At 51.6% G+C, this 22,730-nt stretch overlaps 5 protein-coding genes and 1 non-coding gene across 6 annotated transcripts; 3 read left to right on the top strand and 3 right to left on the bottom strand.

Moving 5' to 3' along the window:
- Positions 1-408: 408 nt before the first annotated feature.
- Positions 409-7,127, top strand: BCR38DRAFT_488343 (Sec63 Brl domain-containing protein; the record flags this gene model as incomplete). The annotated part of the gene is made up of 2 exons (XM_040864261.1): positions 409-6,536; positions 6,596-7,127. 2 exons carry the CDS (start codon positions 409-411, stop codon positions 7,125-7,127), a joined length of 6,660 nt encoding a protein of 2,219 aa, XP_040712591.1.
- A 1,168-nt stretch (positions 7,128-8,295) lies between these two features.
- BCR38DRAFT_350660 (uncharacterized protein) lies at positions 8,296-10,120 on the top strand (the record flags this gene model as incomplete). The annotated part of the gene is made up of 4 exons (XM_040856588.1): positions 8,296-8,807; positions 8,899-9,244; positions 9,295-9,537; positions 9,593-10,120. 4 exons carry the CDS (start codon positions 8,296-8,298, stop codon positions 10,118-10,120), a joined length of 1,629 nt encoding a protein of 542 aa, XP_040712592.1.
- Positions 10,121-11,334: 1,214 nt separating this feature from the next.
- On the top strand, positions 11,335-13,465 carry BCR38DRAFT_488345 (NPL4 family protein; the record flags this gene model as incomplete). Its single annotated transcript, XM_040864262.1, has 3 exons — positions 11,335-11,418; positions 11,472-13,064; positions 13,115-13,465. 3 exons carry the CDS (start codon positions 11,335-11,337, stop codon positions 13,463-13,465), a joined length of 2,028 nt encoding a protein of 675 aa, XP_040712593.1.
- A 1,360-nt stretch (positions 13,466-14,825) lies between these two features.
- On the bottom strand, positions 14,826-18,509 carry BCR38DRAFT_350128 (carbamoyl-phosphate synthase arginine-specific large chain; the record flags this gene model as incomplete). Its single annotated transcript, XM_040856545.1, has 3 exons — positions 14,826-14,933; positions 14,998-18,056; positions 18,170-18,509. The coding sequence occupies 3 exons, from the start codon at positions 18,507-18,509 to the stop codon at positions 14,826-14,828; spliced, it is 3,507 nt and encodes a 1,168-aa protein (XP_040712594.1).
- A 2,107-nt stretch (positions 18,510-20,616) lies between these two features.
- On the bottom strand, positions 20,617-21,243 carry BCR38DRAFT_55136 (uncharacterized protein). The gene is made up of 2 exons (XM_040865465.1): positions 21,185-21,243; positions 20,617-21,112 (listed from the first exon to the last, which is right to left on the bottom strand). Exon 2 carries the CDS (start codon positions 21,061-21,063, stop codon positions 20,722-20,724), a length of 342 nt encoding a protein of 113 aa, XP_040712595.1. The 5' UTR covers positions 21,064-21,112; positions 21,185-21,243; the 3' UTR covers positions 20,617-20,721.
- Positions 21,244-22,254: 1,011 nt separating this feature from the next.
- Positions 22,255-22,326, bottom strand: BCR38DRAFT_t282. The gene has a single exon. It is a non-coding gene; the product is annotated as a tRNA-Trp (tRNA).
- Between the last annotated feature and the right edge of the window lie 404 nt (positions 22,327-22,730).

Genomic DNA, 22,730 nt, shown 5'->3' on the forward strand with positions numbered 1-22,730 from the left:
AACAATGTTTGTACTCCTTAGCTTGTTGACCAATCGGGTTGCGGGGTAGCCTAATGCTAGCGCAGTCCCTATGTGGCGCTTGTGGCTAGTACAGGCAGTTGCATCTTGGCTGCAGCGTTGACTTTGGAGATCCGAATTTTCTACGAACATTGGACTATCCAGGTCAACATCTGCACCATTCGCGGCATTTCATAAGGCGGAGCCACTCATTCACCCGAGAAACGCCTCCGAACGATATCCAAGAGCTGTAAAAGGTATCAAGAGACTCGCCGCGTATTCAGATGCTTCCATATTAGGTGGACGAAGAAGGCGACTACGTCCATTTAACCCAACGGACCGCCGACACCCTTCTTCACTACCTCCCACCGAAACCACGACGCCCACGCGACTTATTCAAAGACAGCAAGCATGGCGGACCATCAGCGAGATGTGTCGCAGTACAAGTACTCGGCCATGTCCAACCTGGTCCTCCAGGCGGATCGCCGTTTTGTCACCAGGCGAACGGATGAGGCCACTGGAGACCCCGAATCTCTCGCGGGGCGACTGAGTATCAACGACATGGGTGCTCGTGTAGCTCGTGACGAGGCTCCCAAGCAGAAGAAGGCCAGTGGACTGCCGAACATGGTGAGAGGAAGTATGCAGGAGGGCCAGGACATTCTGGCAAGGGAGCAGCGGAAGCGCAAGGGCGACCCGTCACAGATGAGAGCCACGGGCATCCTGGGCCAGGCAGACCTGATGGTTGAAGGACTTACATATCGGCCGCGCACTCACGCGACGCGAGCGACGTACGACCTCATCCTCACTACCGTGGCAAATAGTCTGGGCGATGTCTCCCATGAGATCGTCCTCAGCGCCGCCGATGCCGTCCTCGAGTTCTTGAAAGATGAGGACATGAAGGACTTCGACAAGAAGAAGGAAATCGACGATCTGCTGGGCGCCACCCTCAACCCTAAGCAGTTCAACGAGCTGGTCAACTTGGGGAAGAAGATCACAGACTATGATGCTCAGGACGACGACGAAATGGACACTGGCGCTGATGGAGCAGAGGATGACGCCGAACTCGACGAGCGACAAGGTGTGGCCGTCGTATTCGAAGACGAGGATGAAGATGAGGAGGCGCCCGTTCTGAATGAAGTTCGCGATGAGTCCTCAGACGACGAGGCGGAGCCTGATAATGACGAAGAGGCCGCCCTGGAATCAGAAGAACGGGCAGCTGGTGCAGGTGAAGATCGAAATGGAGATGGCGCCGAGGACGATGAAATGATTATCGACTCGGGACCGGTTGATGGGAAAAGTGGTGATGACAGCAAAGGTCAGAACTACATTCCGGCCCGTGCCATCGACGCGTACTGGCTGCAAAGAGAAATCGGCAAGCTCTACCCCGACGCTCATATCCAGCATGACAAAACTCTCCAGGCACTACGGATACTTTCTGGTGAGCCAGATCAAGTAGGTGGGGAAGAAAAACAGCTCAGAGAGATTGAAAATGACTTGATGGAACTTTTCGACTACGAACACCACGAGGTCGTTCAGAAGCTCATCGAGAATCGAGAAAAGGTCGTCTGGCTCACCCGATTGGCTAAAGCTGACAATGACGAAGAACGTGGAGTCGTTGAACGTGAGATGGCATCTGAAGGTGTCAGATGGATACTGGATGAGCTCCGGGGCAAGAAAACCAACGGTCAAAAGAAGATGGAAATAAGGATGGACATCGACGTACCAGCTTCTTTTACCGATGATTCTGCGCCGAAGGCTGAGCGCGGCGAAGGTCAACTTGTTGGTGGCCTTCAGCCGCGTAAGTTCATCAACCTAGACAACCTCATCTTTGACCAAGGCAACCATCTTATGACCAATCCCAAGGTCAGACTACCTGAGGGATCCACGAAGCGAACTTTCAAAGGATATGAAGAGATACATGTACCTGCTCCCAAGAAGCGCAACGATCCGTCAGATGTCAACATACCCGTCATTGACATGCCCGAATGGGCCCGTGTGCCGTTCAGTCAATCCGGGGCCAAATCACTGAACAAGATCCAGTCCAAGTGCTTTCCATCTGCATTTGAGGATGACGGCAACATGCTCATTTGTGCACCCACCGGTAGTGGAAAGACAAATGTTGCTATGCTTACTATTCTGCGAGAAATCGGAAAACATCGAGACTCCAAAACAGGGGAGATAGACTTGGATTCTTTCAAAATCGTTTACATTGCGCCCCTTAAAGCTCTTGTACAAGAACAAGTCGGAAACTTTGGTAAACGACTTGCAGAATACGGCATCACTGTTTCAGAATTAACCGGTGATCGTCAACTCACGAAGCAGCAAATTGCGGAAACGCAGATTATTGTCACAACTCCAGAAAAGTGGGATGTCATCACAAGAAAAGCGACTGATATGAGCTATACAAACCTCGTGCGTCTGGTCATCATCGATGAGATTCATCTTTTGCATGACGACCGTGGACCGGTCCTGGAGAGCATTGTCAGTAGAACGATGCGAAAGACAGAGCAAACTGGAGACCTAGTACGCCTTGTCGGTCTTTCAGCAACACTTCCCAACTACAGGGATGTAGCTAGTTTCCTTCGTGTCGATCCACAGAAGGGGTTGTTCCACTTCGATGGCTCTTTCCGACCCTGCCCTCTCAAACAAGAGTTCATTGGTGTCACAGACAAGAAGGCCATCAAACAGCTCAAGACAATGAACGACATCACGTACAACAAAGTCATAGAGCACGTAGGAGCTAATAAGAACCAAATGCTCATTTTTGTGCATTCTCGGAAAGAAACTGCCAAGACGGCTAGGTATGTCCGAGACAAAGCTCTTGAGATGGAGACCATCAATCAGATCTTGAAGCACGACTCTGGCTCTAGGGAAGTCCTGAAGGACTCAGCTGATTCTGCCACGGATTCGGACCTGAAGGACCTTCTGCCATACGGTTTTGGCATCCATCACGCCGGCATGAGCCGTCCGGATCGAACAGATGTGGAGGACCTATTTGAAAAGGGTCTAATTCAAGTACTTGTCTGTACCGCAACGCTAGCCTGGGGTGTTAACTTACCAGCACACACTGTCATCATCAAGGGCACACAGGTCTACTCACCTGAAAAGGGTAGTTGGGTAGAACTGAGTCCCCAAGATGTGCTGCAAATGTTGGGACGTGCGGGTCGACCGCAATACGATACATATGGTGAAGGTATCATCATCACGACGCAGACGGAAATGCAGTATTACCTGTCGTTGCTCAATCAACAATTACCCATCGAAAGTCAATTTGTTAGTCGTCTGGTTGACAACTTGAACGCTGAGATCGTTTTGGGCAATGTCAGGAGTCGAGACGAAGGTGTCGAATGGCTCGGGTACACTTACCTATTCGTCCGAATGTTGCGATCCCCAGGCTTGTACAGTGTAGGTGCTGACTACGAAGATGACGAGGCACTGGAGCAGAAGCGAGTGGATTTGATACATTCTGCCGCAACGGTGCTCAAGAAGTCAAATCTGATCACCTACGATGAGAAGACAGGCAAGCTCAAGGGCACGGAACTTGGCAGGATAGCCTCACATTACTACATCACATACGGCTCAATGGACACTTACAACAAACTCATCCAGCCTTCCATTACAACAATCGAGCTCTTCCGAGTTTTCTCGCTTAGTGCAGAGTTCAAATTCATACCCGTCAGACAGGATGAGAAACTGGAACTTGCGAAGCTTCTTACTAGGGTTCCTATCCCGGTTAAGGAAAGCATTGAAGAGCCCCACGCCAAGATCAACGTCCTTCTCCAGGCTTACATATCCAGACTCAAACTGGATGGTTTGGCTCTCATGGCTGACATGGTATACGTGACTCAGTCTGCTGGTCGTATCCTGCGAGCGATCTTTGAGATCACGCTGCAAAAGGGGTGGGCAAACGTGTGCAAGACAGCGTTAGATCTGTGCAAGATGGCTGAAAAGAGAATGTGGCCAACGATGACGCCGCTGCGTCAGTTCCCTATGCTGGGACACGACCGAAACATTGTGGCCAAAGCAGAAAGGATCGAAGTGCCATGGAGCAGCTACTTTGATTTAGACCCTCCGCGCATGGGTCAGTTGCTTGGCCTCCCTAGAGAAGGCAGGAAAGTCTGTGATCTTGTCGCCAAATTTCCACGTGTCGAAATTCAGGCTCAAGCACAGCCAATGACGCGATCCATGCTGCGAATTGAGCTCAGTATCACGCCTAACTTCGAATGGGATGATGCATTGCACGGATCTGCAGAGAACTTCTGGATAATGGTGGAGGATTGTGATGGTGAAGACATACTTTTCCATGACCAGTTCCTGCTTCGCAAGGATTACGCCGTGTCAGAGAACAACGAGCACCTGGTCGACTTCACAGTATCTATCACCGACCCAATGCCGCCAAACTACTTCATCTCCGTAATCTCAGACAGGTGGATGCATTCGGAGACCAAATTACCTGTTTCATTCCGAAAACTCATTCTTCCCGAGAAGTTCCCCCCACACACGCAACTTTTGGAGTTGCAGCCTCTGCCTGTGGCCGCGTTGAAGGCCAAGGACTATGCAAACATATACGAAGATTGGGACTACTTCAACAAGATCCAGACCCAAACCTTCAATTCACTTTACACCACAGACGACAACGTGCTCATCGGCGCTCCTACGGGCAGCGGTAAGACTGTTTGTGCCGAATTTGCTCTGCTCAGACTCTGGGCCAAGCCAGAGTATGGACGTGCTGTATACGTTGCACCATTCCAAGAGCAAATAGACATCAGGCATGAAGACTGGACCAAGAAGTTCGGGCAGATTCGTGGTGGAAAAGACATCGTTAAGCTCACTGGAGAGACAGCGACAGATTTAAAACTCCTCGAGAAAGGAGACCTCATCCTTGCCACCCCAACACAATGGGACGTTTTGTCGAGGCAGTGGCAGCGACGTAAGAACATATCCACCGTGGAGCTCTTCATAGCAGACGAGCTTCATCTCTTAGGTGGACAATCGGGCTACATCTACGAGATCATTGTTTCGCGGATGCACTACATCCGCACGCAAGTTGAACTGGCTCTAAGAATCGTGGGCCTCAGTGTCTCGCTAGCTAATGCTCGAGATATTGGTGAATGGATCGATGCGAAGAAGAAGGACATTTACAACTTCAGCCCCCATGTTCGACCTGTCCCGTTGGAACTTCGCATTCAATCTTTCTCTATTCCCCATTTCCCTTCTCTCATGCTCGCAATGGCGAAGCCAACTTACCTTGCCATCACGGAAATGTCTCCTGACCAACCTGCCATTGTCTTTGTTCCCAGCAGAAAGCAGACGAGATTCAGTGCTCGTGATATTCTAGCAGCATGTTTGGCAGACGATGACGAAGATCGATTCCTACACGTCGACGTGGAGCAATTGCGCCCGCTCTTGGGCAGAATTCACGAAGAAGCCTTGGCGGAGGCGCTTTCACACGGTGTAGGTTACTACCACGAAGCGCTCAGTCAAAGTGACAAGAAGATCGTGAAGCATCTCTACAACCAAGGGGCCATTCAAGTCTTGGTGGCGTCACGTGACGTGTGCTGGGAGCTCGACTGCACTGCACATCTAGTCGTGGTCATGGGCACTCAGTACTTTGAAGGCCGTGAGCATCGCTACATTGATTACCCCCTCAGCGAGGTGCTCCAGATGTTTGGCAAATCCCTACGTCCATCCAGAGATGGCCGAGGTCGAGGCGTCTTAATGGTCCCGGGCGTCAAACGCGAGTACTACAAGAAGTTCTTGAACGAGGCTCTGCCGGTAGAATCGCATCTCAACAACTTTGTGCACGATGCCTTTGTGACAGAAGTCAGTACGAAGATGATCGAGTCTGCAGAGGATGCCATCAACTGGACCACCTTTACGTACTTCTACCGCAGGCTTCTTGCAAACCCCAGCTACTACGGCCTGACTAGTGCGACTAACGATGGCTTGAACGCCTTCCTTTCGGATCTCGTCGAGACGACGTTGAAGGAGCTCACCGAGTCAAAGATTATTGATTTCGATGAAGACGATGGAACCGTTGCACCTCAGAACGCTGCCATGATTGCCGCATACTACAACATCTCGTATATTACGATGCAGACATTCCTGCTTTCACTCACTGCCAGAACAAAGCTCAAGGGCATTCTTGAGATTGCCACGTCGGCCACCGAATTCGAAACAATCCAGATCCGACGCCACGAAGACACCCTGCTTCGGAGAATCTACGACAGGGTACCAGTGAAGATGTCTGAGCCTGTATACGAATCACCGCATTTCAAGGCTTTTGTTCTCCTGCAAGCACATTTCTCACGGATGCAGTTGCCCATCGATCTAGCCAAGGACCAGGAGATCATCGTGACCAAGGTATTAAGCCTTTTAAGTGCAACAGTTGATGTTCTTTCTTCAGATGGGCACCTTAACGCCATGAATGCCATGGAAATGTCGCAGATGGTGGTCCAGGCCATGTGGGATCGAGATAGTCCTCTGAAACAGATTCCTCATTTCACAACCGACGCCGTTAAGGTGGCAAATGAGTCTGGGTATGTCACATCGAACCAAATTGAAGTTTACAGTGCTAGTGCTAACCACCAAATCACAGAATCAAGGATATCTTCGACTTCATGGAAGCTATGAATCCCGAGGAGAACCCTAACTACGCCAGCCTGGTCAAGCGCCTTGGTCTCACGCCAAAACAGCTTCAACAGGCAGCACACTTCACCAACACCAAGTACCCCGACATTTCACTGGAATTCGAGCCTGTTGACGTGGACAATATCCGAGCTGGCGAGCCGGCTTACCTCAACATCCAAATCGAGCGCGAAGTTGACGATGAAGATGGCGAGGTGGATACGACAGTCCACGCTCCGTTCTACCCGGTCCAGAAGATGGAGAATTGGTGGCTAGTGGTGGGAGACGAAAGCACCAAAACGCTGCTTGCAATCAAGCGAGTCACCATTGGGCGGCAGCTGAAGGTCCGCTTCGAGTACACTGTGCCCACACCTGGCAAACACGATCTTAAGCTCTTCCTGATGAGTGACAGCTACGTGGGCGTTGACCAGGAACCTACCTTCTCCGTCAACGTAGCGGAGGGCATGGATACGGATTCGGACGAGGAGGAGGATGAAGAATAGCGGCCCGGCATGGTGATTGTGCCAAGACTGCGAAGGTGTGAATAATCATTCCGTTGTGTAAGGAGCTTACTGTATCAAATAGCAAGGAGTGGCCAAGATGGCAATATATGCTGGATCTATGGGCAGTTACGACCGACAAGCAATCTGATGTTTTGGCTGAATGAGACGGCTATGATGTGGATGTATGCGGTGTGATGAGTTGTGGCGTATAAACGGGAGTTATGCAGATGTTGGCTGACGGCGACAGAGTTGAGATGGCGACCCCGTGTGCTTGGGGCTTTGAGACGAGAAAGACACGGGGTTGGACATGTTGACATTGGCCGGATTCAGGCTCGAGTAGACACGCGAGTGAGTGACAGAGATGTTGGTCGGAGGTAGAAGACAGGTGAAGAAGGTGTCAGATGTCCAACAGGCCGGGGGAGTGTTGATGTCTGCCCTATGTCACCCACTTGCCGCAGTGCCCGTCGAAGAGCAGATAGACGTCGCGCACGGGCCCCTTGAATGCCTAGCAATAGTGTTGGCGCACCTTCAATCAAATAGAACTCCACCAAAGCGAAGTCTCCAATCCTTTCGCATCTCACTTTTTTTGTGTTCGGTTTCGTCACTACAACACTTCACGGACGGCGCAACAATCTATCCAAATCGCCTACGTCTTGTTCTATCCCATCCCCCACACTTGCATAATTCTTTGGCAACGTCATTGCCAATTGCAAGACGCGTTGGAATCTTTCATCCGCCTGCCGCAGCTGACGCTGTTCGACCTCCTTACAACTCATAATCCGTGACGCGAATTCACGTTGTCGCTACTGTCCGCCTCACTATCACGATGTCAGACGAGGCAGCCACCCAACCTCGCATTGCCGCCCCCGCCGATTCTTCCGTCCCCGCGACTGCTGAGGGAACCGAGACTGAACCCGTTGCGCCTGCTTCTGATGTCCAAATGGACGACGCGGAGCCCGCTGAGACTGCAAGTGCTCCCAAGGTGGAAGCTGACAAGCCAGCCACAACTGAAGGTATGTCCACCTCACAACCAACTTCGACGCGTTTTAGAAACTTCCTCGCGCCCTTCTGCATTCTACATAGTCTTACTGACATTTACTTGTTACGCGCAGAACCCGCAACCGTATCGCCAGAGAAACCCGCTGCTGAGCCTGAAACTGACATTGAGATGAAAGACGCCAAACCTGCTGGCGAGCCGCCTGCTGAGCCGGTCAGTGTTCCTGTCCCTGCAGAGAACCCCGAAGCAACCGAGTCGGAGGCCAAGCCAGAGACGGAGAAGCGTGCTGGGGCAGCCGCGGCCGCCCCGAGTACTGTGCAGGAAGCCACTGGTACTGCTGTTCAAACTAAGAATGGCACCCCTTCTGGCGACAAGAATAAGGCGCGTCGCAAGTCCTCTGGCATCCCCGAGCACAAGGGCAAGAAGTTAAACAAGAAGCAATCCAAAGCCAAGATTCTTCACACAGATGCTAAGCCCGGCGATCACTACTTTGCCAAGCTGAAGGGATTTCCTCCGTGGCCCGTCATCATCTGTGATGATACTATGCTTCCGCAGTCCATGCTCTCAACGCGACCCGTCAGCGCTGCGCGTCCTGACGGCACATATCGAGAAGACTTTGCCGATGGTGGCAAGCGTATTGCAGAACGAACCTTCCCCGTCATGTACCTCCACACAAATGAGTTGTAAGTTATACTAACCCCATTCCAAGGATTCGCCCTATTGTGTATGGGCATAACCTCGAATTTGGCAAGCTGCTAACGTCACGACCGGCAGTGGATGGTCGAAGAACACCGAGCTCGAGGATCTTGATCCTACCACCGTCCGCGAATCCATCACTCAGAAGATGCGCAAGGACCTTATGAATGCCCATCTTCTTGCTGAGGAGCAAAACAGCCTGGATCACTACAAGCAAGTGTTGCAGGAATTTGAGGAGTCAAGACTGGCAGAACTGGAAGCGAAGGCTGCTAGAGCTAGCGCCAAGAAGGATAAGGCAAAGAAAGCTGAGGCACCTCCTCCCGAGGAAGATGAGGATGTGGAAATGGCAGACGCAGATGAGGCCGAGGTCTCCGAGACAAAGAAGCTCAAGTCGAAGAAGCGCAAGGCAGAAGAAGATGCTGCTGTAAGTGACACTTTTGGGAGATAATTGGGCCCATACTGATCGTCAAATAGACTCCCCAACGCTCCGATTCCGTTAAGAAGCCCAAAATCAAGTTGACCACTTCGTCAACCCCCAAAGCCACCGCGAACGGTGTCCAGTCGCCAAAGCCGGGCAAAGAGTCTGCGGCCAAGCCTGTCAAGGTCAAGTCCAAAGCGGCCAAGACTAAGGACGCCGATGGCAAGAAGACGGAGAAGGAAGTTGCAGCGCCCAAGGAGCCTGAATTGACTCCCGAGGAGAGGCGTGTGCGCAAGGAGGTATGTTGAGTTGGCGCTGATCGCGCTTCAAAACTGTTGCTAACCTCGTGACTAGAAAGAAATTCTTTTCCTCCGACACCGATTGCAGAAGGGCCTCCTGAACCGGGACCAACCGCCCAAGGAAGAGGAGATGAAGCCCATGTCGGACTTCCTAGCGAAACTCGAGACATTCCCCGACCTCGAGGTCAGCATCATTCGCGCCACCAAGATTAATAAGGTGCTGAAGGCTATCCTCAAATTGGAAGGCATCCCAAAGGAAGAAGAGTATAAATTCAAGCCGCGATCGCAGACCCTGTTGGACAAGTGGAATAAGATTCTTGCCAGTGAGGCTGTTGGTGGGCCTGCAAATGGCGTCAATGGTACCTCTGGTGAGGCTGCAGCCCCGAAGGCAGACAAGGAGACCACCAACGGCGTCAAGCAGAACGGTGGGACTGAAGCTACCAAGGAAGCGCCGAAGGAGCCGAAGGAGGAGCCTAAGGATGAGGTCAAGGAAGCCTTGCCCAAGGCGATTGATTCGGCGAGCGAGCCCGCAAAGGAAGAGAAGCCAGCTGAAGACGTAAGATGTCCCGTTAAAATTGGATGACGGTACTTATCTGAACTGATATCTGCCCAGGCTACCGCGGCAACGACCGAGGACCCCACGGCGGTCGAGTCCTCTACTTAGAACAGCAAGAGACAATCTTTACAGAGGCGAGTCCAACCATTGTAAAGCCTGGATCATATTCCCCACGTCTACCGATTGAAGCCTGCGTAACAACTACCCAGGAGTGGTTGATACACCTCAACACAAGACGGCGTTCAACTCAATTGAGGCCCAAACGTGGGTGCTCACTGAGCTGTGTTTTTCCCATGTAAAATAGTGTTTTCTTGGCTTGCGGCTTCATCATCTAAGACAGGTCTGGCACAAGGTCAGAGAGGCAGGATTTTCTTATATCTGGATCCATGGGGTTCTCTCTGGACAAAGCTGCGTGCCCATTGATGCCATTTTCAGCAGACCGAGTCCGGCTAGCAGCGAAAAGAACAAAGCGGTACCTTGTTAGAGCATATCGACATTTATATGCCAGCAAAACTGCTTCGTCTTTGGTGACGATGAAGGCTGCTGGGGGCTGAACCTGCAGGATTGCTCAGGCGTACCCGAGGAATTGATAGTTTGGCAATATCTGCAATAAAAAGTTTTACATATCGCGGCTTGTATAGAAGTGAATATGACAGCAATTGAGACTGATGCACAAGCACTGCAGTGGGCGGAGTACTCACCTGTGTGAATGAGGCCATCACTAACGTCCAACTTGAAACCTTAGGCGTTGGTCGGTGAACATGGCTTCAAGATTAAGTAGCACATGAGTTCGGTGCATTCCAGAACGGCCTCCGCTCTCTAGTAATCGCTAGGGATGCTTCTTGTACATGTAGAAAGTGGAAATGGGTGCGGACAAAGCTGTACAATGTACAATGTACCGGTATACTAAGCTCAGAAGCTTACCCTGGAGGACCCCACTCGAGGTAGAGCTTTGACCCATTTGCAGTGGCATCGCGTCATCGGGTTGTGCCTGACGAGGACGTTGCTTGGGTTTGCCTCGAGATAGTTCGCAACCGCCACAACCGCGTTGCTCCCATTCCCAACGCCGCAACTTGGAAAGCCCATGGAGGTCGGAGAAAGATCTTTCACCACACAGATCTCTGTATTTTAAGGGATCTCTCATTCCTGCAAGCTGCGCATCTGCGACATCCGTATCATTACCATCTTGACCCGCTCCCCCCGCCGAGTACGTCCATAACGCCACTGCCAAACTGCCCAACATGTTGCTCCGTCTCCGAGGGCCGGATGGCATGAAGCGCATCAACATCGATCAGAATGCTACTTTTGGAGATCTGGGGCGCCTGGTATGTTCTAACTAGCAAGCTTCATAAAGAAGTAGTGTACTGACGGCCAATAGCTTATGCTAGAGTTGCCCCCCACCGTGATCCCCGAATCCATTACCATGTCGAACTCACCTACCGGAGGCGAGAAGAAGCGCATTGCTGAAATCGCCAAGTTCAAGGTTAGCCAAATCGGGCTTGGCCATGGTGACTTGATCTTCATTTCCTACGAGCATAACGATGCTGCTACGAATGGTCACTCGAATGGGGAAGCCACATTGACCCAGGCCTCGACGAATCGACTGAACGGGAAGCCCATCCTACCGACAGAAGACGTTCCGATTAACCCGCCACCGTTGAAGTCCCCTACTCTTGTCAAGAACCCATGGGAGTCAGTGAAACAGTCGGAGTTGGACAACAGTTTAGACAGAAAGGATGGCAAGATCGCTCGAGGCCGTGACAACCGCATGTGCAAACATGGTCCCAAGGGCATGTGCGACTACTGTACGCCCATGGACCCCTTCAACACCCAGTACCTCGCCGACAAGAAGATCAAGTACCTGTCGTTCCACTCTCACATGAGGAAAATCAACTCGGCAACAAATAAGCCAGAGCTGGGGAGCTCCTTCATTCCGCCCTTGAAAGAGCCGTATTTCAGAGTCAAGCGCGATTGTCCGTCTGGACACCCTCAGTGGCCCGAGGGCATCTGCACCAAGTGCCAGCCGAGCGCAATCATTCTGCAGCCCCAAACCTTCCGTATGGTCGACCACGTTGAGTTCGCCTCCTTCGAGATCGTCAACAGTTTCATCGACGCATGGCGTAAAACAGGAGCTCAGCGGTTAGGACTGCTGTACGGTCATTATGAAGAGTACACCGAAGTACCTCTGGGTGTCAAGGCAGTTGTCGAAGCTATATATGAGCCGCCGCAGGTCGACGAGAGCGATGGTGTGTCATTGAACCCATTCGAAACCGAGGCGGCAGTCACCGGAGTGGCCAAACTGTGTGGTCTGGAACCAGTTGGATCCATCTTTACCGATCTACTCGACTCCGGAGTTGGTGATGGGTCTGTCATCTGCAAAAGACATGCCGACTCGTACTTCCTGTCATCGTTGGAGGTGTGCTACGCCGCTCGATTACAAGCTCAACATCCCAAACCTAGCAAGTGGAGTGAGACGGGTCAATTCGGCTCTAACTTTGTCACCTGCATCATCTCGGGTGATGAGACGGGGAAAATCGCCATCTCGTCATACCAGGTGTCCAACGAGGCGGTCGAAATGGTGCGAGCCAACGTCGTCGAGCCCTCTGCCGACCCTTCTGTCATGCTCGTCCAGGAAGAAGAGGAGGATGACGGCTCCAAGAGTCGCACGCGATACATCCCCGAGGTGTTCTTCCGCAAGATTAACGAATACGGCGCCAACGTACAGGAAAACGCAAAGCCGGCTTTCCCCGTTGAGTATCTCTTCGTCACATTGACTCACGGCTTTCCCGCAGAGCCCAACCCTATATTCAACACACCCAAGTTCCCTATTGAAAATCGCGAGGTTATCGGTGAAAGCCAACAGCCAAGTGCGGTGGCAACGGCACTCGACTTTAATGGCGGAAACAAGAACATGTCGCTTTCTGACTTCCACTTTCTCTGTTACGTCCACAACATGGGAGTGTTGTCCAAGGTAAGCAGCCTTGATGGCGTATTCTGAATAGAAATTAATGAAATGCCTAGGCGGAAGAAGCGCTGCTCTGCCGCGTAGCAACCAAGCACGATCTCGCTGACACATACCAACTCTTTGAAATGCCTGGGTGGCAGACCCTGATTGCCATTCTGCAATCGACTGGTGAGAAACTCCCCAATAACAGCAGCAGTCGGAAGCGACTCCGTCGGCCCAGTGGAGACGGGGCCCCCAACGGCGCTGCTGCCCCAGCACTAAATAATTTGTCCACTGGAAGACGCCCCAATACCAGTGAACCAGACGCTAAGCGTTTTGCTGCCCTTAGGCTGAGCGGCGAGCGAGCAGATGGGTCAGCACGACCGCGCCGCCTACCAGCGCGTCAGGCTGAGCGGGGCGAACAATGAGTCGACAACGGCACGTCAGATGAGGCGCACGAGGCGCACGCGGCGCCACGAGGGAATGAGCGACTTCACTTCGATCGCTGGAAACGGGGAAAGCGATGTGCGATGTGAATTGCTAAAGCTTGTGGCCTACCTGAAAGCACAATGGGACCCAAGGGCTTAGAGACGGAGACAAGAACGGGCGATTCAGGGTCAACTTTCCTCTTTTGATACGGCGTTTCAGGCAGGCAGGCAGTCAGGCAGGCAAAGCAGCTTCAGGGCCGAGTCCTGCGACTTCTAGATTTGCACATCTTGCCCCATAGATTTATGCAAATATAAATTACTGAAAAGCTGTCTTGCAGCGAATTGTATCTTCCGGTCAAATCAGGAGAGCGCCAAATTCGGAGCAATAGCTAACGCTCCTGGCCTTCATGTAGCGAGCACATCCGACCCATTCATGTGTAATGTGAAATTACTCAGCTGCAGTTTTGTCAGGTGAAATACCACTTCAGCTTCAAATTAGCACTTGGAATGTATTAACAGCATGGCTTGCCTCTCCTTGGCACCATCTGCTGGCACCATCTGCTGGCACCATTGCGGGATCGACATGCTAGGTTGTGCCAAATCACGCCACTGCATTGGAGCATTTAGCAGTCTGAAGCTCACGGGTTGTGCGAAGAGATTCCCTGCCTAGGTACTTCTTACATGGGACAGAGAGTGTCCTGGATTCGGACTTCGACCGGACTTTTTCTAGCTAATACAGGAGGATTGTTCATCATCCCTATGGGCACTGCGGTGGCGTCGCGTACAGTACAGGTTTAGAGCATCATCAGCTTTTATACGTTAGGTTGATGAAGAGCACACCTGTGTTAGCTCCCTACATAATCGGATAAGGTTGTATCGCTATGCTATCTATATGTGAGTGTGCTAGATGAGGGCATGTTATTCTGACTGCCAAACCTACGTTTCCTACAACCTCAATGCGTCATTTGACTACTTGCAGGGAAACTCGCTTCCGACTACAAGTACTCCGCGACAGGGTCTGAGACCCTCATTCAGTGACAGACAGATACAATAGGCCTTGGGTAAAATTACTTAACATCTCGATTGTTTTTCTCAATTCTTTTCTTTTGTATTAGAACAAGTTCCCTCGCCATCGCCCGCAGCCCGTCGCCATACATCGACCTATATCGACCGATTCCCCCCCTCGACTGAACGCCCGCCTGCCCGCCCAAACCAAGCCCCCGGATGGCAATGGGCCGTAGTTAGGGTGGGTATTTCTTTTCGTTTTCTTTAGCAGAGGTGGAAAAGGCAACCATTTTGGGGCCAATAAACTGATATAGACAACATAATAAGAAAATCATTCTGTGCAAACCCAGATTATCTACAAGGGCTTGCCACCGATGAACTCGGACCAGCGGCGGACTTCCGACGGGATACCCTCGGGTCGTGGCAGCTTCTCGCTCAGGCATTGTGCGAAGAGCATGGCAGTCTGCGAGATAGAATTAGTAAGTAGATAGAGGCGCAAAGGGATATGTTTTCTGCGGGGGACTCACCTGAGGCTCCATAAACAACGGCACACCGAAATCGACCGCATTGCGTCGCATCACATAGTCAACATCCAGAGTCGTCTTTCCACGGGTAAGAGCCAGGTTGAACACGCCGCGGATGTCGTACTTCTGGAACACCTCGCGGAGAGCACGCTTGTCTTCCTTGGGAAACTCGATGACCTCCACCTTGACCTTGTCCTTAGTGCTTGACTCGAGGAATTTCTTGACCTCCTGATCGGCAGCGAAGAATTTGTAGCCGAGAGGGGAGAGGTAATCCGCGATCTTGGTGAGCCACGGCTTGGAAAGCTCGCCACCAAAGAGGACACCCTCACCGGGCTCGGGAACGCGGAAGTTCATGGCGGATTGCATCGAAGTCCAGTATGCCTCAACCAAGTCCTTGCCGAAGCAGGCCATTTCACCGGTGCTGGACATCTCGACACCCAGGAAGGGATCGGCACCAGCGAGACGGGTCCAGGAGAATTGCGGAACCTTGGTGGCAAGGTAATCTCGCTTCACAGCCATCAGATCAGTCGGCTCGGGGACGTCCTTGCCAACAAGTGCCTTGGTAGCAACATCGATGAAGTTCGTGCCGAGAACCTTGCTGACGAAGGGGAAAGATCGGGATGCACGCAGGTTGCATTCGATGACCTTCAGAGCAGGCTCGCCACCCTCGGGGTTCTCCGCCTTGATAATCTGCATGTTGAAGGGACCGGTGATGTTCCACGCTTTGGCGACCTTGCGGGCGATCTCCTTGAGACGCTCCATCGTCCTTTCATCCTGGTTGACGGGAGGCAGGACGAGCGTCGCATCACCAGAATGGACACCAGCGTGCTCAACGTGCTCGCTGATAGCATGGACAATCAGCTCACCCTTGGAAGCAACACCATCGACGTCAATTTCCTCAGCACCCTCGATGAACTTGGTAATGACGACGGGGTGGTCAGGCGAGACGTTGCTGGCCGCCTCGAGCTTATCCTTGAGGTCCTCCTGGCTGCGGATGACCGTCATAGCAGCACCAGAAAGGACGTAACTGGGCCGGACGAGGACGGGGTAACTGACTTGCTCGGCGAACTTTTCGGCATCGGCAACCGATGTAAGCTCCTTCCAAGCAGGCTGGTCGACGCCGATGCTGTCAAGAATTTCCGAGAACTTTTGACGATCTTCGGCCTTGTCGATATCCTTGGGATCTGTGCCCAGAACGTTTGCCTTGCCAGTCTCCTGCAGGCGCAGGGCGATGTTTTGAGGCAGCTGACCGCCAACGGAAACGACGACACCGGATGCGTTCTCAAGCTCGTAGATATCCATGACCCTCTCGTAGCTCAACTCTTCGAAGTATAGCTTATCGGCCGTGTCGAAATCTGTGGAGTAGGTCTCGGGGTTGTAGTTGATCATGACGGTCTTCTCGCCCATCTTTCGAAGGGCCAGGGTAGCGCTGACGGCACACCAATCGAATTCAACGGAGCTTCCAATCCGGTAGACGCCGCTGCCAAGGATCACAGTGCCCTTGTCTTCGAATGTGACATCGTGAGTGCTCGCGTTGTATGTGGTGTACAGGTAGTTCGTGTCAGCCGGGAATTCCGCAGCAAGAGTGTCAATCTTCTTGACCCAGGGACGAATGCCCATGCCCAGTCGGTGGGCACGCACCGCATCTTCGGTGCTGTTGACGGCATTGGCGATTTGCTTGTCACAGAAACCCATCTTCTTGGCCTTCAGCACGAGATCCCGCTTGAGGTTCCCCAAGCTTCCGGCCGCCTCCATTTCTCGGGTGCACTTAACCAAGTTCTCAAGCTTATACAAGAACCACTTGTCAATCTTGCTGAGTTCGTGCACGCGGTCGACCGTGTAACCTTCGTGAAGCATGGCTTGACCTACAGCGAGCCATCGTCGGTCCGTAGGGTTTGCCAGTTCGAAGTCGAGGTCCTCGAACTTGTCACCCTGGAAGCCAAGGAATTTGGGATCGACCTGCCGGATGGCCTTCTGGAATGACTCTTCGAATGTACGTCCGATAGCCATAACCTCACCGACCGACTTCATCGCACTGCCGATGTCGCGCTTGACATGCTGGAACTTGGCCAAGTCCCATCGAGGGATCTTGGTCACGATGTAGTCCAGCGACGGCTCAAAGTTGGCGGTTGTGGTCTTTGTGACGGCATTCGGCAACTCGGGCAAGCTGTGGCCCAGTCCAATCTTGGCCGCAGTGTAAGCCAAGGGGTACCCAGTAGCCTTAGAAGCCAAAGCGGACGATCGAGAAAGACGGGCGTTGACTTCGATCACTCGGTAGTCGAGGCCATCCGGTTGAAGAGCGTACTGGACGTTGCACTCGCCGACAACGCCAAGATGGCGAACGATCTTGATAGCAGCGGAACGAAGCATGTGATATTCCTCGTCGCTCAGGGTTTGACTGGGAGCGACAACAATCGAATCACCGGTATGCGTGCCCAGGGGGTCGAAGTTCTCCATGTTGCAAACCGTGATGCAGTTGTTATTGGCATCACGGACGACTTCGTACTCAACCTCCTTCCAGCCCTTCAGCGATTTCTCGACCAGAATTTGCGGGGAGAGGGTAAGAGATCGAGCAGCCATGTTTCGAAGCTCCTCCTCGTTGTTGGCGAAACCGGATCCCAGGCCACCAAGAGCATAAGCCGCGCGAACGATGATCGGGTAGCCGACCTTTTGCGCGGCGTCCAAGGCATCCTCGACCGTTCCGACAGCGATGGACTGGGCGATGGGGATATTGATCTCGTTCAAGGCCTTGGAGAAGAGGTCTCTGTCTTCGCTGAGCTCCAGCGTGTGGACACTGGTACCGAGCACCTTGACGCCATAACGCTCAAACAAGCCCATTCGCTGCATCTGCACACCCAAATTCAGCGCGGTTTGCCCACCAAAGGATAGAAAGATTCCGTCAGGTCGTTCCCTCTCGATAACGTAGGACACATATTCGGCGGTGACAGGGAGGTAGTACACCTCATCGGCGAGAACGTGGGCGGTTTGTATAGTAGCAATGTTGGGGTTGATGAGCACCGAGGCCACACCAGCCTCCTTGAGAGCCTTCAGAGCTTGCGATCCTTTGCAACATGACGTTAGCATCCTTGGTCCTCGAAGCCACTCGTGACTCATCTTGGTGCGCCAACTTGGGGCCCGAAGGACATCTGAGTTTTTCAATGGCTCTGAGACGAACCTGAATAATCGAACTCTCCAGCCTGTCCAATGGCTAAACCGCCACTTCCGATGACCAGAACCTTTTTGACATCGACAATATCTCTCAGCTTGATCACGCCGCTATCGAGGTAGGCCTTGGGGTTGGGGGCTTCCTGGGCGGCGGCGGCAGAAAGGTTACAGGCGATTCGCGAGGTAGAAAAGTTCCTCTTTTGCCATTCGGAGCTCGTATTCTGGCACAGAAATCTCGAGTAGGCCGGAGCAGCGAGGGTGTTCAGCTGTCGAGGCAGGGTGGCGGGCAGTCGACGCCCATGTCGGAGCATAGCTGGTGCGCGGCCGGCAACCCTGGTGGAGAAAGCCATAGCTGCGAGCTGCTGGGGGAGCTTGGATCTCCGCGTTGGTCAACCGACAACCTCTCGCGAGACCTGGATATGGATTCGCAACGTCCAATTGAACCCAATTCACACCGTCACGAAACCACGAAACGTGCGGAGGGGGGAAAGGTGTTGGTCAGAAAACTTCTGGAGTAGAGTCTGGGTTGTGAGTCGAACGCCCTTCAACGAATTTTAGTGGGCTGATAAGATAAGGAAAGCAGCGGTCCCTCCAAAAATTTCAATTGTCAGAGCACTCAAGAGACTAGCTTGGCGCCGGACACCACTGCACTATGCCCCAATTTGGGTGCGATCTAGGAGCCGCTTGCGGGGAATGCCCATACATCGACTATGGATCATATGCAGCAGAATTTTCCCTCTCGTTCAGAAGTACAGATGTCGACCATGCACTATGATTTGCCTAATTGAAGACTCGCAGGTTCTGATGTCAGCTGCTGCAGGTGCAAATTTTTCAGGCCACCATCTGCGGCAGCGCACAAAGGTGATCCCTAGCTGTCCTTTCCGCAGTATCGCGCAATCATGAAGATCCCAACCGCCACGACATCCGACCTCAACGCAATACCTTGCGTCCTCCATTGCAATTTCACCAGCCGCTAAGGTTCTTCAATCCCGACAGAGTTTTATTTTGACCCAAGGATCTGTAACTTTGGTGTCTACATATACTTTTCTCATAGGATTGCAGTTAAGCTAGCTTTGCCTGTTATTCACATACATTCGTTATTTTAATGCCGATTGATTGCAATAACTTTTACTTACTTCGTGCAATGCATACTATTGCGGGCCTCGAGATTAGTTCTATAGTAGCTTTCTTATAAGATCCGTTACCGGCATGTCGGTATTGAGTGGATGCCAAGACAACTCCATGTTACCATTTTAGGAGCTGTCGGAATCGACTTACACAAGCTGCAGCGAATCAGATGTCGCCATTGCTAAGCCAATGAAAGCTCCTGTGACCTCTCAGGTAACATCTGGACTTGTAAATAGTTGCATGCAAGAAGCTGAAGCCTTTCACGGCAACGTATTGGACTGTGTGACGCTTTCTACGGCTAGGTATTCCAACTCTGTTCGGAATATTCGAAGCCCGATGTTCCTTAATGGAGTTCTGAGGAATTTGTTGGTTATTACACGGTTATTTGAACACTTCGCATTTTCTACTTGATACCGCAGTGTTTCACTTGTATTGGTGGGATTATAATATGCTGCCATCCCAGCTGTGTCATCGGGTAAGGTGGAATACCACACAGTGGGCTGCGAGTAGCCCGCGCCCCGCAGCATGCTCGAAACTGATGTCCATGATGTTCGTGTGAACGAGAGGTCCATTATCAAGCTGGCTGAAGCACTCCAAGAAACCCCTGTCTCGCTCTTTGAGGCTGTCAAGAGGGTCGAAAGTGTCATCACGGACTACTATGCAACTCAGGCTCCTTCGAATCAGGCCCTCCCGAGAAGACCTCCAAAGGATGTAAAAAGAAGGCTCTGCATCTCCTTACCCAGGTTGGAGTGGATATATCCCAGTACGAGGCACTGAAAGAGAGATAGTCGGTCGTGTGCTTCACAGACTAAGAGCTTCATGCGCAAACCAGTTGGACCAAGAAGTGAAATTTGCTCCCGGGCATGACATCCAAGTTTCTCCCCACTAAGCCTGTTGAGATCGACAAGGACGACGTCTGCCATACTCCGGCCTCGCTGACCCAAGATAAGGAAGCCAAGGCCCTGTCCCCGTCTACCCTCGCACCATTAAAGGACGAATTTGCTGTCTATAAGCCGACTATTCCGACTACCCAAGACGCCACCCCTAAGACTCCTCAAGCCCTTATGAAACCCGCAGAGCCTAGCCCTTAATCTCCCACCAATGCTCGGGTTTGTACTTGGAAAGGTCCGTGTCCCGTCCCCATTCTACAACGCAACTGCCGAGAGGCGCACCTTCGAGAAACAACTGGAGGCTATTCAATCCCAGCGTGTCAATATGAGCCTGAAGGAGGCTGAGAGGTGCAGTCCCATCGACGAATTTTTCCGAGCCGTCTGTCAGAACGATACCCTTGAATTCCACTGTCGCCTGAAAAGCTTTGCTAAGCCGTTCAAAGACGATGCCAAATGGATTGACATCGAAGTCCACTTGCAGCATCTGCAGAATATCTCTAGAATACCTGGTTAATTAACATTACAGTTACAGTCACCAGACTCTTCAAGCATAGTATCGGGAGATGTTCGTGATAGTCCCAGTCCTACCGGTGCTTCTCACCAAGTAGTCGATGATGCTTGACAACTTACAAAGAAGCCTGGCCTGGTTCTCTCTGTTGATCGACCTTGACATCGACCGTAAGTGAACATAGCCGAGGTTACTTAGCTTGCGTTGAGTAATAACGTTTAGGGGTCGATTTTCCTTCTCAATGCACAAGGAAAGTTCAGGCGCTGGTACGGAAGCAAGCATTTTGTTAAGCTTTAAGCCGGGCTCGGAGCTCTGGGAGACTTCTAATGCAAGGCTTGTACCGGATATGCTCATGCACAGAACCATGAGAGAGGTCATGGCCACCCGCCTTGCAAACCGTGCGGAACAAAGTGGCCCAAGAGTATCCCTAATTTCAGCTGGTGCTTGCTGCAAAAGTTGATGAAGGGGGAAGTCTGCAAGGTTCTTACGCCTTACGTACCTGAAGAACACTGGGCCAGGCAACCTTGGTCCAGCACCATGCCGGCCAATACACTACCGCGTACATGGGGTCACGGACTCTATCTCGAACATGATCCCGCGCCCTAAAACTTCGGGGCCTTACAGCTTCGGGGGCTAGATATCGGCCTCGATATGCCATCTTACTTCCTGTCGAAAAACCCCCGCGAACAATTTAGGAAATCGTTGACGATGAGATGCTGAGACGACTATCGAGGAACGTAGTGGATGGCCTCGAAGGTAATGGAAAAACCACAGACCTAACTTGCAGGAGACTGTTTTCGACAAGGAGGAATAGGTCAAGATGATATCGGAGGCACCGATAATACTGAAGTTAGTAACTTTCTGGGCCAACCGGATCAGTGCATAAGCATGAGTTGAAGGATAGGGGTAGGTACTTAAGAACGTGGAGAACAAGACCAAACCCGGGGCTCCCAGAGATCTGGTGATGTGATGTAGATGCACCGAGACGGTTTCGTATCGAGCACTGCTGTTGGGGAATTTATGGCATTATTATCCAACGAACAAATACTCCGCTTTTTAGACACGACATGTATACATTTCACTAAGGCTAGAAATTTCCCTCTTAGCGTAATCCACTAGCTAGAACCCGTGTTATATTGAATTTAGCAACGACTAACCCGATCATCATGCTGATCTAGGCAACCAGCTGTCCGTTCGAAACTTCCAGAGACTCCCCGAAGGATAGCTCAGCATCCTTGTTTCGAAATCAAAGACAACACCAACTGTCAGAGTCACTACCAAGGAGCAGCCAGAAACATTCCTGACGGATATCCGAAGTGATCCCACACCTTTCAGTAGGCTCACTCCGAGGCTACTCGGAATACGGTATGCACAATACCCTCATAGAGAGGAGAATGCGCATCACCATATTTGATGTCAATATAGTAAAGAGGGGCGAAATATAAGAAACAAAACAGGTCCACAGATAAATCCGTCCAAGATGTACAAAAATGATGCTTAAGGAAAACAGAAGACAAAAAAATGGCCAGTAAATAATGGACAAATGTAAAAAGTAGATTATTGGAGAATTGAACCCCACCCGATTTGAACGGATAACCTTTCGATCTGGAGTCGAACGCGCTACCGTTGCGCCAGAGGTCCTTGGCCAACGCTAATGGTCAAGGTGTTATTTGTTGAAAATTGGGATGAATGTAGGCCATATAATCTCTTTTTTTGATGGTGCACAGACCTTCAATCAAGCATAGCTTTGCTCTAAAACATCAAGATCTGCCGCAACCGGAAGCATTCTTAAAGTTGAATTGATTTGTCCTCGATATTGCTTTAAGACCTGGTGTAACAGTGGTTGTTTCCTGGACTTTGTTAGGGGTTGTCTATAGAGACCTGACAAATTGGATTACACATGTTCTACTAACGGACTAAGCTGTAACAAAGTATGCTTGTCGCTGTTGCTGATTGAAGTAGATTCGTACAGTTATTATTAAAGTCAGTTCGAGCAACGATGTGATCAATTAGGAGCTGGGGGCAGCCGAGGTTGATATGAAGCC

The sequence above is a fragment of the Pseudomassariella vexata genome, assembly GCF_002105095.1.
Source record: "Pseudomassariella vexata strain CBS 129021 chromosome Unknown BCR38scaffold_12, whole genome shotgun sequence".
Classification (NCBI taxonomy): Eukaryota; Fungi; Ascomycota; class Sordariomycetes; order Amphisphaeriales; family Pseudomassariaceae; genus Pseudomassariella; species Pseudomassariella vexata.

What these genes read in the sequence shown, in the direction of transcription:
- BCR38DRAFT_55136 (XM_040865465.1), bottom strand. Translation starts at nt 21,063, where the DNA reads ATGACCTCTCTCATGGTTCTGTGCATGAGCATATCCGGTACAAGCCTT.